The 12735-nt window shown below is 36.3% G+C and overlaps 1 protein-coding gene across 1 annotated transcript in view; it reads right to left on the bottom strand.

Annotated features, from left to right (window-relative positions):
• Positions 1–2882: 2882 nt before the first annotated feature.
• The window catches only part of MRPS9 (mitochondrial ribosomal protein S9), a 34071-nt gene continuing 24218 nt past the window's right edge, over positions 2883–12735 (bottom strand). The window contains exons 6-11 of the mRNA XM_066313698.1: positions 12624–12706; positions 9820–9895; positions 7006–7174; positions 5458–5566; positions 4464–4633; positions 2883–3080 (exon numbers count right to left, since the gene is read on the bottom strand). Coding sequence (XP_066169795.1) covers positions 2989–3080; positions 4464–4633; positions 5458–5566; positions 7006–7174; positions 9820–9895; positions 12624–12706 — 699 coding nt within the window. The 3' untranslated portion in view covers positions 2883–2988. The remainder of the gene's footprint in view (positions 3081–4463; positions 4634–5457; positions 5567–7005; positions 7175–9819; positions 9896–12623; positions 12707–12735) is intronic.

Below are 12735 nucleotides of genomic sequence, written 5' to 3'. Positions count from 1 at the left end.
TTGTTGGTGAGATAAGCTGGTCCACATTGCAAGCGTTCAAAACGGAGACCTAAGAAGCCTGTCTTGAAGCTAGAAGCCAGGTGTTTAGGGCTGCTTCTCTCAGTAACTTTGGAAATGCAATGGAATAAGAGGAGTGGGAAGTTAAAACAGATTATTCAAACTGATTAACTGGTTCTACTTATGTGCCGCTGTCACAAACAACAATTAACAACCCTGATAAATTTTCTTATTTGGTTCTCTCAAGCATGATAGTTGTTCTGATGTCTGCAAAAATGAGTGAAAAATGGTAGTTTTGCCTTTTCATCAGCTTTAACACTACAGATATAGTAGTCTTTCTCAATACAACTATTTAACTTCCTAACTACTAAATCTTGACATATAGTGCAGATGATGGAGAGGAACTTCATAGGAAAGAAAAATGAAAACAAAACAAAACAAAACAAAAAAAAAAAAACAAAACCACCAAAAAAAAACCAAACCTGTACAATTCTTGGTTGATTTTTTCCCCTCTCTCTTTTAAAAATGTTTTTCTCTTTTGGCTCACTTTCAGATAGCTACTAAGCAAGTGACCTGGCTGCATAGCACTAACTAGTATTCCTAGTGGCTTTCCTAAAGAGTTGTGGTAAATTCTGAAACTTTATCTCATTTTCTTTGCTCAGTTTAAATATCAAAGGCCATGGCCATACTTTTTTGGAAGGTAAAGCACGAGTAATTCCTTTAAAACATGATAGAAGACTTTCCATGTTTGAAGTGCTGATAAGCTATTGCACTTGTAGCTTCTTGCCTAGTAATGAGGCAAGAAATATGGCCAAACGGATCAATTGTCATTTGAGAAGATACCAAGATAAAAATTCTACTATTTAATCTTCTCCAGAATCATCTTCGGCTAGCACCTTCAAGACCATGTGATTATGTTAATTTCATTATGTGAGCACAGCAAAAAGATCCTTAGGTACCTGTCCCAGCACAGCTGAATGCTCTCATTAGGAATCACAACTTCTACTGATACATGAGTTATTTTGCTACACAGAAGCAATTCAGATTTAAATTAAAAGAAATGCTGGTTAAGCCTTTCTGTATTTACCTTAGTGTAGACTCTGTCAGATAAAACCCCCATTTGTTCTTCAAAGTGACAGGTGAATTGCCTCAGCTATTGAATTCCATTTAACCAGTCACAGAATCTTCTGCATTGGAAGAGACCTCTAAGTTCAGAGTCTGACCATCTGCCCAGCAGTGCCAAGTCCCCCACTAGACCATGTCCCCAGGTGCCACATCTACATGTATTTGGAAGACATGTAGACTCATGTCTAGACTTCAGAGATGGAGACTCCACCACTCCCCCAGACAGCTTGATCCTTTAGGTGATGAAAGTTTTCCTAATATTCAGTCTAAACCTCCCGTGCCACAACTTTAGGTGGTTTCCTCTCATTCTATCACTTGCTGCTTTGGGAAAGAGGCCAACAACCAACTTAGTACAATGTCCTTTCAGGTAATTTTAGCCTCATGTACTCTGAGACAAACTACCTTAGCAATGAGGAATCTTATCCAAGTTTACAGAGTATTCTCAGGGAACAGAAGTTAAAAAGAAGCACAGGTTTTGGGGAGAAGAATCACAAACATGTCATGGATGCATACCAAGTTTCTGACCTCTCTTTTGCTCAGCTGATGAGTCCATTTATTTGTTGCTCCCCTGAATGCTGCTTGGGAAAATAATTACCTGTACACACCACTTATAGTTTCCTATCACCTGCAGTGACCTGCTGGCACCTTTTGTGACCTCTAAGGTGTAGCTTCTGGTATGATCTACAGCAAGTATAAAGCAGAGCAGGTACTCATGCACATAAAAATAACTGGGTGGGAGAAAGAATTCCAAGTACTTAAGTGTTCTAAATTAAAAGAAAGCAGGAAAGTGCCCTGTTGTTAAAAACTACTGAGTTGTATTTTTCTGTTTTTCCTGGTGAGATAAACTTTATCACCTTTTTTGCTGTGGCCCCCTTCCTACAGGACAGGTGAAGGATATGCTCTTCCTTGGAAGTATTTGACCTCTGTCCCAGGAAGGAAGCTGGCAATAAACCAAAACCTTAAGCTTCTGGGTGAGCACTGTAACCACTAATCTATTCTGGAAGGCTACAATTATAGACAGGAGGTGGGCAGCACTGTCATCACCTCCTGCTTCTGATTTTAAAACAGAAAAGTTATGACTGTATTTGGCAAAGAGTCCAATGCTATCTTTGTGCATTAGCCATATTCGGAACACACCTCCTTGAGCAGGCCCCTTGAGATTTAAGGGGTGGAGAAGAGTGTTCTAAAAGACAACTTCAGCTTAATCCCTCCAGCTCTTCCTGCATTTGGGGGAAGAACAGAAAAACTGACTCCTCCAGAGGATGACTCAGAGAACCTAATTTTAGGTACTTGTTCTGAATCACTCCCTACCTAACCTGGGGAAGCATCCTGGAGACAACTGATTCCACAGGCAAAGGTTATCCTCTGTGACAGTTCCTCTCTCAACATCCTCTCAATTGTCAGTACCATTCTCACTGGCTTCTCAACTTCACCACAGTTTAGGTAGGAAGTTGTTCTTATCGTCAGATACCTGCAAGGCAGAAAGGGAGGCACATCGAAGATATCCAAATACCTGGTTAGGAGTTGCCTAACTTCAGAATTTAAACTGTCAAAACATTAAACAAATAGGCTGGTTTTTAGAAGTTATAATCCACCAATAGTTTCATAAATTGTTATTGACTTCACTGGAGTTAAGATGCAAAGTTGGCACTTGGGTGATTATTTTAGATTTAGCATTCCATCAAATTACCCCATGATTTTCCACAATTTCAAATTAAATTTAGAGTTTTGTTACTTTTTAAACAGAAGGCAATAATTATAAAGGGAAAGAAAGTCTTTATTACTAAATATATTCATACAACAGTTTTAAATCATAAATGTTTTGAAGTTTTGGTAGCACTTTGTCACTCTTCTAATACTCAAGATTTATCGCTTTTTCCAGGTGAATTTCCGTCTGGGTCCCTCTTGACCAGGCTTTTTTCGTTCCTTCACACGTGGGTCCACTGTCAGTAATCCAGCTACAAAACACAGAAATGCACCGATTTATTTACTGCTACTAGTTAATATTACAGGTATACCACCTTGTGAGCAAATAACTGACTTTCACTAACTGTATGATTTATATCATCTAGAGGGCAAAAGGTTCAGAACCACAAGTGCTGAAAGGAGCGTCATCAGATCCTCTAACATTTTAACTTCTCTTTAGTAACTGAACTTCATTCATGTTTTCCTTTACACATCACTAAAATAACCACCCATTCTTTTTAAGCTACCCATATTGCTTTAAGCCTTTAAAGCAGTGGTCTCCAAACTTTTTGATCATGTAGTCCTAAAAGTATTTTTGAGCATGTACTCGATATATGTATTTATTCACTTATGAATTATATTCAGCACATTCTTACTGAGTCCCAATGGATCAGCTGCACATTCCCCATTATGAAGACCACTGTTTTGTGGCATATTTACATATAAGTACAAAATATATTTATATATATAAATATACTTAAAAGTCTATTCGGCAATGTCCCAAACACGTTCAGAATTATGCTGATCTCAGTAAAGACACCAAACTCATTACAATGTCTGTTTACAAGGGTTTTCCTAGCAAGTCATACTTGCCAGTGCTGAAAAGGTACAGTAAAAGAAACTTGTTGCAAAGTATGAAGACAGCTTTGGTTTCATGGCTGGCAATAGAGTGAAAAAAAATCACAGCTGTTCTGTCACTAATGCAGGCAGGTGTTCTTGCTACTAATCCAGAAAGAGCATAGTTAAAAGCTCACTGTGCATAACTCTGCATCTGCTGAAACAGCCTGGATATCTCATCACTGAGGAGCATCAAATCCTGCAGTTATCTAAATAAACTCTTATCTTATCCTAGGTAACTTATAAACACAAAATAATGCAAGAGAGGAAAGAAGCTCCCTTGGTTTGGCTAGCTGCACGCAGCACGTTTATGTTCGTTACTCTCTCTTCAAAGCCAACCCTCCAGCATTTATGTTGCAGAAGGAAACTTTTTAAAACATGAACAAGACACGACCAGCCAAGTAAAACAAACCACAATCTCGGTACCTTACAGCCCACTAATGTTTGATACAGATTTGTTTAGTAGTGAATACACATTCATGTTTCATGATTCTATGTTGGGGCAATATAATATGGTTAATAGACCTAAAAGAGGTCATGAACAGATGGAAGAACGCTTGAGAAGTCATCCAAAATGTACACAAAGGATGCTAGGAAACAACTGAAAACAGTCTATAAATAAATGTAGATCCCTTTCATATAATATACAAGGTTTCACTGGGATTATTTACTCAAATCTGATCCTTAATGATCCTTGTATTAATTCTGTTAATTACCAGAAACACATTAAGAAACACTGAAATAATTTCAGTTCCTACCTTGCCTCATGAATTCCACCTCCTTTTCTGTCACAAAACTCCTTAAGGCTTTTGCAGAGGCTAAACGTATTGCTCCAGCCTGTGCAGATCTTCCTCCACCAGAGACTGTGCAAACCATATCATGTTTTCCAATTCTGCCAAGAAACTGGAAAGGGAACAACAACTGTTCCCTACAGGGGAAAAAAAAAAAAAAAGATTAATGTGCATAAATTTCCACTTTATGCGCATTTCTTATTATTGTATATACAAAAAACCAGTTAACTTTTGGGCTTCCAGAGGTCCAGAAAGGCATTCATATCTCATTCAAATCAACAGAAATTAGCAGCTAGGAGCATATTCTAACTGCCAATGGTAAGTATTTTAAGGTCAGTTTTACAGCTACTTTTATTCCACAACTTCTCTAAGGAAGTCAAGATCAATCCGCTCTGGATACTGAAACTGAGTGACCCCTCCCTCTATTCCTGAGCTTAAAATCACAATATAAAAAAAAAATAAAAATCACGTTAGGAATAGAAAGTTTATGTCAGCCTAATGAGAAGTCTTCTCTATATCAGACTGTGCATATCCTCAAAAATCTGAAGCTTTAAATGAAAAGCCTGACCTCGTTTGCTTTCACTATATTACTGTATACCAGAGTAATTACACACGCATGCAATTTGCACATCTCTTGCATAAACACTTAAAGAACAATGTTTATTATTGATTCTTAAAATAAAATTCAAACCCTTTCTAAAGGAACTAAAATTCGACCTATTAAAACAGTCTCTGCTCTTGGTTTTTGTATCCCTTCAGAAAAGGTGAGGCAAGGAGCACAGAGGAAGGCTTGCCTATCAGTAAACTCCTCAAAATTAGGAAGAAATGTTTTTATAAAACAGATAGTTATATAGAGACAAGAACACAGAATCAACACAGTACCAACATATGACTGTATGGTGTTACTTTTGCTGGAATAATTTAAGTACAGTAAAAATGCAGCATTTCATAGTGCTCTTACCTGTCCTGCAGCACTGGGAAGTAATGTAAAATGTCTATTCCATTTACTGTAATTTTTCCAGTCCCATTGTCATAAACTACTGCAGTAGCATTTGCAGTTTTTCTTTTACCTTAAAGGAATTAAGCCAAATCTTTTATGAGACTTCAATATTATACAGAACTTCAAGTGCCCAAGTAATTAAACAAACCTCAACACATTCATACAGTGCTAGCTGTTAGGTTTTACAAGCTGAAGTAACAAAAAAAAATGCAAACAAAGAACACTATCTTTCAATATATTTTAATCAATGTCTATTAAGTGGGGGAAAAGTGTGTGTTGGGAAACCAATCTTCTTCAGCACAAAGGAAGCAATCATTCTGATAAAGGAATTATGAAACAAATAAGACATTCTTCTTCATTTTGGGGGCGATGGGGCACAAACAAGACTGGTTTTGAACTTATTAAACCTGGTGGCTTTTCTTAAATCACACAGATTGCATGCTTATCAAACTTCATTAACTACTGTTCTGAAGATACTACTGAAAACCAGTGCAAATTAAATCACAGTTTGGTGCTCTCACATCTCTTTGTTGTCATGTGTAATCTTGAAGACAACTCAGGTAAAGCAGAGCTCTCTAGCCATTTTGCCCCTCAAATTCACTGTGACCTTTGTTCTTATTATCATCTGCTGCCTGCAGCTTAATTTCCACCATCTCTAAAATTCCTCTTAAATGTACAGCATAAACTGTGCGTGAGCACATGCTTTGTCCAGAAAGTCACCTGCCTTTCCTGAATATTTTGTTGCCACATTATTTTTTCTATCCAATCATTCACATCTTATATTATATTGTTTTCCAGCTGTGTGTCTCTTCAATGAAAATGTAACAGACTGTGTTTAGAAGACACAAAGACCTTCATGGCATTTCTCCAACATCCCCTCAATTTCGGTATGAATGATCAATATCCCATTATCCACCTCTGTCCCGTAATATTTAGAAATTTCCTCTTCACATTTTCCTAGGCTGTTTGTAAATATCCAAATGCCTTGCTATTTATTCTTTGCATCTTCAAAGTTCCCCTTTGCTGGACTGCCTACAAAAGTCATGATAAAGGTTACTCAGTAGTCTAAGCATGCCGTTTTTATACTAAGCAACAACACTGTTAAATCCATGGAATTATTCATTATTATATGTGTTTGTGCTCCTGCAGTCCTCCACTCTTTATGTTCAGCAGTCAGCTCTGGCCAAAAATGAAAATCCTTTTGTACCCTATAACCTGTAACACAATAAGGTCCTCTCTACAGAGCTATCACTGTATGGAAATACATATGTATAAAAATGTATAAAAAACTGATAATAGGAGCCTGGGCCAAAACCTTGTACTTTCTGATCAGTCCATGTCTTAACTTGGTGCTCCATAACATCACTGGCAGCTATACATGCAGTATATGTATATATGAGCATATAAAATGAAGAAGTAACACTTTCAGCAGTGTTGTACATACTATAAAGAAAGCAGTTTGAAGAGGGACAAAGTCTGCATTGTTACCAATCAACTTGGAATTCTTACCTTCCCCAGTGCTGAAGGCCACTCCTCGCTCGTCATACTGCAAGGGCTCAATAACCACCTTCTGCAATTGCACAGGAACTTCTTTGGAAAACTTCTGTATGTACTTCTCCTCGATGTCAGCACATGGCATTGTTACCAATTTTTCTAAGAGCTGAATAAATCTTGAATACTGTAAGACAACAAGACTTCATTAAAGTATGCAAGTGTAATTGTATTTGCAAAAACTTTCTATTTTTATTTAATGGATCTTTCCTACTTCACTTTTATTGATGATTTCTGACAAGATGACACTTTTGCACCTACATGCTGATTTAAGAACAGCATGCAGTTGCATCATTTTCTGTGTGACTAAAGACATCTAGTTCTTTCTTCAGAAAACAGTGAAACTTTATTTCAAAGCATAACCAACCCCTTTTAAATAAAGGATTATTATATCAGAATGAAGATTGTCTCACTTAAAAAAACTCAACAAACATTGGGGGATGCCTAATTACTTTATTATTGTTTTACTAAAATAGGAAAAGGAAAAGATTTTCACCCGCTTTTCAGTAAGTCAGCATATTCACTAATTTGGAAATAATTTTACTTCACTGAACTGAATCTCATAAATGATTATATTTCATAACATATACAAAAAATGCCTATCTTTGGCTGTTCAACCTGAATTACTTTAATGTTTATGATTTCCTTTAAAACTGAACAATCAAGGTATTTAAAAATTCAAGAGATACTTGACTTAAAGGGCAACCTCTTGAAATAAATTATCCTTCGCTACTGTGTGGTTCTCCTTCCCCCTTATACTTCCCTCCAAAGTTCTTCAACATGTGATTAAAGAGTACCACCAGTGTGTTAACCCATTTGTGCCAAAAGCTGGGATGTCCTGTTACCAAGTGTTACTGGCAGGAGCTCTAGACAGCTGTCACCAGATATAAAGGTATCATACCATCAAAAATGGATTTTTCATGTAGATACCATCACCTGATTTTTGAAGGGTTTTTTACTTACGAGCCATTTTGCAAGTATTTGTTCTTCCCTCTGTTACCAGAGTCTTCTCTAGCACACAACCACTACTTTTCTTGTAACTTGAAAACAGTCCCTGGAACTTTGACAAATACTTGAAAACTATTTCTACCTAACAATATGACATAGACTTTAGTAAAGCCTTTGAAGAGCATAAATATGGAAATGCAAAATTGTAGAAATTATAGAGACTACAGAAGTAGAAAGCTTCCAACAGTTTTCATTTGGAGAGTGCAAAGGGAAAAAAAAAATCAATAGCTCTGATTTTGTTTAATAATACAAACACCACTGAAATTTTTGTTGCAGTGGCAAAAGGTAAGAATCTGAGCAGGTAAGACTGGCAGCTTATACTGAGCCATTTCAAATATATTTAAAAAATGTTTTTTACTATGGTATGAGGCTTTGTGGTCCTACATAGGAGAGGCCAGTATGTATATGGGTTTTGTGTAGGTTTTTGGCTGGTTGGGGTTTTTTTAAGTTTACTGCAATGTACTTTTAAAGATGTAGAATGTATTAAAACCAAGCAGTGAAGAACTGTTTGGCTGGTAGGTAGACCTGCCACTTGGAGAGGAAGAACAGCCATTCCAAATACTGAAAATACTGAAGCCTTAATGGCTTCTACTGTGAGCAAGATAGAGAAAGTCTCCTAGCTATTATCAGGATGGAGAATTTACAACAACTCTTACTCTAACTCATTACTCTAACTCATTCTTATGGACCACAATCTGCTCAACACCTTTTTACATCCCCCACAGACAAAGCCATCACATGCCACTGTTCCAGATGACAACTGAGCAAAGGACATGTTTGCTGCTGTTATGCTATTTTTGCAAACTGTTGTTCACAGGACAGACAAGATTGAGGAACACTGCTTGTAGGTGAGAAAGGACTTGGAATGTTCAGACAAATAGAGTTACATTCTCTGGTACTGTCATATTTAAGCTTCCAAAAGCTGGCCATATAGACTGAACCTGCTGTTACAAAATCTAATGCTCTTCGGGGGACTGTAGGGAAAAGCTCTGAGTGAGAAAAAAAGTATATGACTATCAGGATGAATAGTCTTATCCCCAGAGATAGATGTAAAGGATGACTCCAAACCTACAGATTGATACAGTTTGCAGGAAATTGCAGAACTATCCTCTGTCCCACCATATTCATAAAAAGGAGAATGTAACAGGAGATATCTGTATCAAACTACAGATCTATACAGTTTTGTGTCTTGTTCCTGTTATTTGATTTTAGAGTCAATTGCTAAGAAAAAGGACTTCTTATTTCTAGTATGCCCTCTGTGACTTTTCTATCATTACATCATCATCCTTAACATTGAATAACTTGCCTCTCTGCAGGTTTACAACTGTACAAATCCATTGAATTTCCCCATGTTGAATATTTACCGCTTCTCTACAATTACTAACAGAGCTTCTAGCTCTATTTTTCATTTGTAGCTACAATAAATTACTACTTCTATAATAAATTCTTATACCCCATTCCTGACCACATAATTAGATAACAAGGAACAAGTGTTCTAGGTCTCACAATGTTGCTAGGAGAAAAACTAAATTACAGTAGTAACAATTGAAAGTCCTTAAGAGCTCTATTGTGCTAAATATCAACACAAGTCACTTCAAAACAACGTGAATGTGACAGTGCAAATACAGACTTCATGAGAAGACAGCAAACTCTTTTGAAGAGCACCTGCTTCTGCATAATACCTTTCCAGTATCCAAAACCACACCCAGAGTCCATATTTTTAAGACACAAGCTTCCTTAAGATTGGGAAGATTAATTACTTACATCATCATCTGACACTTTTTCCAACAGCATTTCTTCCAATTCAATCTTAGTCAGCCATCTGCTGCTAGCCAGGTTTCTGTTTAAAATATCACATATATTCTTCCTTTAATTAACCATGCAGTTAGAGTTAGATCACAAAAGACCACACATCCAGTCAGTCTTCATTCAGAAATACCTTTTCCATTACAAATGAATGCAGATCACATTCCTATAGTAAACATGAGAAGGCCTACGTTGATTTTAAAAGATCTACATTTTGAAAGGTATGGTAACTTCATGTATTGAATTAACCACATGACCATTATGAGTATCAGCTATGCATTATTCATATTATTGAAGTCTGAGATTGAATTAATATAATACTGTAATAGGAAGTGATCTTCCCCTCAACTTATGACTTACTTTTAAAAGCCTCCTGCCAGGAAAAATTTGGTTTACTAGCAGCAAAGAGCAAAATCAAAGGCAGAATGTTAAAATCAAATTCTTTTGCCGTTGGTCTTTACTTTTCTGATCAATACAAAGAACAGCATTAGCAGTAAGCATAGTCAAAGTACTAACACAGCAGTGACACCCTGTATTCTATCTACTGTGTAATCTCGAGCTGCTCAGCACAGTGACTGCACTGATGATAGCAAAAGCAGAAATTTCTAAGGAAACAGCTTCATACAGAGATGCTAACACAAATGAAAACCAAAGCTTGAAGTGAATCTTTGAAATACGTATGATGTGAAGTGACCAACTAAACAGCCATAAATATACATACCAACGTTATCAAGTAAATTTAAGGCAAAAATGTAACTAGCTTCTTAACTCCCCGGGTTTTTTAGAAACAGCGTTTTCAGCAGCATTAAGGAAGCTGTGATCCAGCAAAACACTCCTTCTGAAGGTGTTTTTAAGAAGTACTACTTCTCAAGCATGCATTTTAATGTTTTTCTGAGTCAGGACACAAGAAAGGATTATTTAGAAACAGTGCAGATTTTAACAATGATTTTTTAAAAGCTTCCAATCCCGACAGATTCAAGTATATACTTACATTTACATATTGTTACTTACTATTTCCACTGAAGCTGGAAAAAATTTCTTGCATGTAAAAAGCTATAAACCTGAAGTAGTTTAGATCACATCCTAACCCTACAGTTAATATTACAGAACACATTCACAATAGGTTATCTTCTGGGGAAAAAACCCCAAACCAAACTGCAACAAACTCCATGCCTCTCAAACCGAAAAAACAGCCCTTCCCACCAGCCCTCTACCTACTCTTAGGAGATAAATTATCCTATCCAGACTAATCTCAGAGGAAGTACCAGATCCAGCATGAGAAGTAAGTCTCAAAAATCCTTTAAATTCTCTGAGCTTTACAAACCTAACAGGGAAAAAACCTTTCATCTCTGACTAGCTTTAGGTCGTTTTTCACATCAGTAAATCCACCGGCTGAGCTCTGTAAGGAGTCAGGCTATTTTTCAGCAGGATGCAGCAAGAAACTAAATTCATTTGTTCTCTTGTCTGCTCAGAACCTAACATGAATCTATAATAAAACATTCTGTGGGTCACAGAATGTTATTTATATCACGAAGAAACATGAACTTCTGTTATTTAAGAAATTGAAATCATCACAGCAAATTAATCCTTTCTCTTCCTAACCTAAATAACAAATGGCTAAAATGAAGAAGTGACAAACCAGCACGATTTGCTCCTGGAGCAATGCATAAATCTGGCCAGAAAATACACAGCAAGAACAAAGATAAAAACAACTTGGGACTTGGAAAAAAGTAATAATACAGAAAAGCAGTAAATGCCTAACTCAAAACTTCCTAGCTGTATCCACTTCTTTTAAACACTTGCTTAACCTAATTTTTTAATATAAAATCCTTGCATGAAATCTCAAAAGAGTTATAATACAGTGTAACAGGAGCAAACAGCACATAAAAGCATATCCTGACTGGACACACTTGGAAACCAACAACTGTAGATTTTCCATAGCTTCTGGTTGACATGGATCTTTTCTGTCCAGTGGCTAACTAGATGAAGAGCTTGCTGTGCATACCAGAGAAGTTAAACAGAAAAGAGACACTAAATTAAATTACTAACAGTGGTGATAATTAAAGAAATATGGCCAAATGAGCTTTTTTAAAATTACTATGTTTTAATGATTTCTGTTCAAAGCCATTAGAACAAAAATAGAGAATTTAAGTATTTTGAGACTCTTAAATTTAAATATTGGTAAGTTAAAATAGTCAAGAAGTGTAATTAAAGACTATTAAAGAGCTCAGCCTTAGGAGATTTTTAAAGCAGGAACAACGTAGTTGGTACTTTAAAAAGCCCTTGCTTTCTCATAAGAAGTTTACCTCATTTTTTCAAAATGCTTCAATAAAAGACAATTAGAAAAATTTACACAGAATGTGTGTTTTATATATGTATAAAACATTCATATATATGAATAAAAATACGTTTCATACAGAAAGATAGCATTCTGGCTATTTCCTGTTTATTTTCAAATCACACTTCAGAACTTTTATAAAGCAAAGAATACTGAAAAGAGCAGAGAGAGATTAAAGCGTAAGAGAAATAGATGGGGCTTCCCTCCTTTAACAATGAGAATTAAGTGCTCCACATATATCTGGTAAAACTTTTAAACATGAAATTACCATACAAATATTACACAAGGAATAGAGCAAAAGCCTGAAAATGTGTTTGTGGAATAGAAGGCAGGTAGGGTGGGGAACTACCAGAAGTGCCAAAACATGTGCTTTCATATTCTGAAAAGAAACTACTACCAATATTCATTCTAATTGGAAGCTCACCTTTTTTCCTTCTGAAGAGGAAGGTCTTGAGCTATCAATTGGTCTTGATGTTTCTGAACATTCAGCAACTTTTCATATGTTTCCTTAAATGTACATGAAAAAGTATTTAAAT

This window comes from Sylvia atricapilla, chromosome 2 (assembly GCF_009819655.1).
Source record: "Sylvia atricapilla isolate bSylAtr1 chromosome 2, bSylAtr1.pri, whole genome shotgun sequence".
Lineage (NCBI taxonomy): Eukaryota > Metazoa > Chordata > Aves > Passeriformes > Sylviidae > Sylvia > Sylvia atricapilla.
Note: the sequence above shows the minus strand (reverse complement) of the source record. Positions and strands in the feature narration are given on the sequence as shown.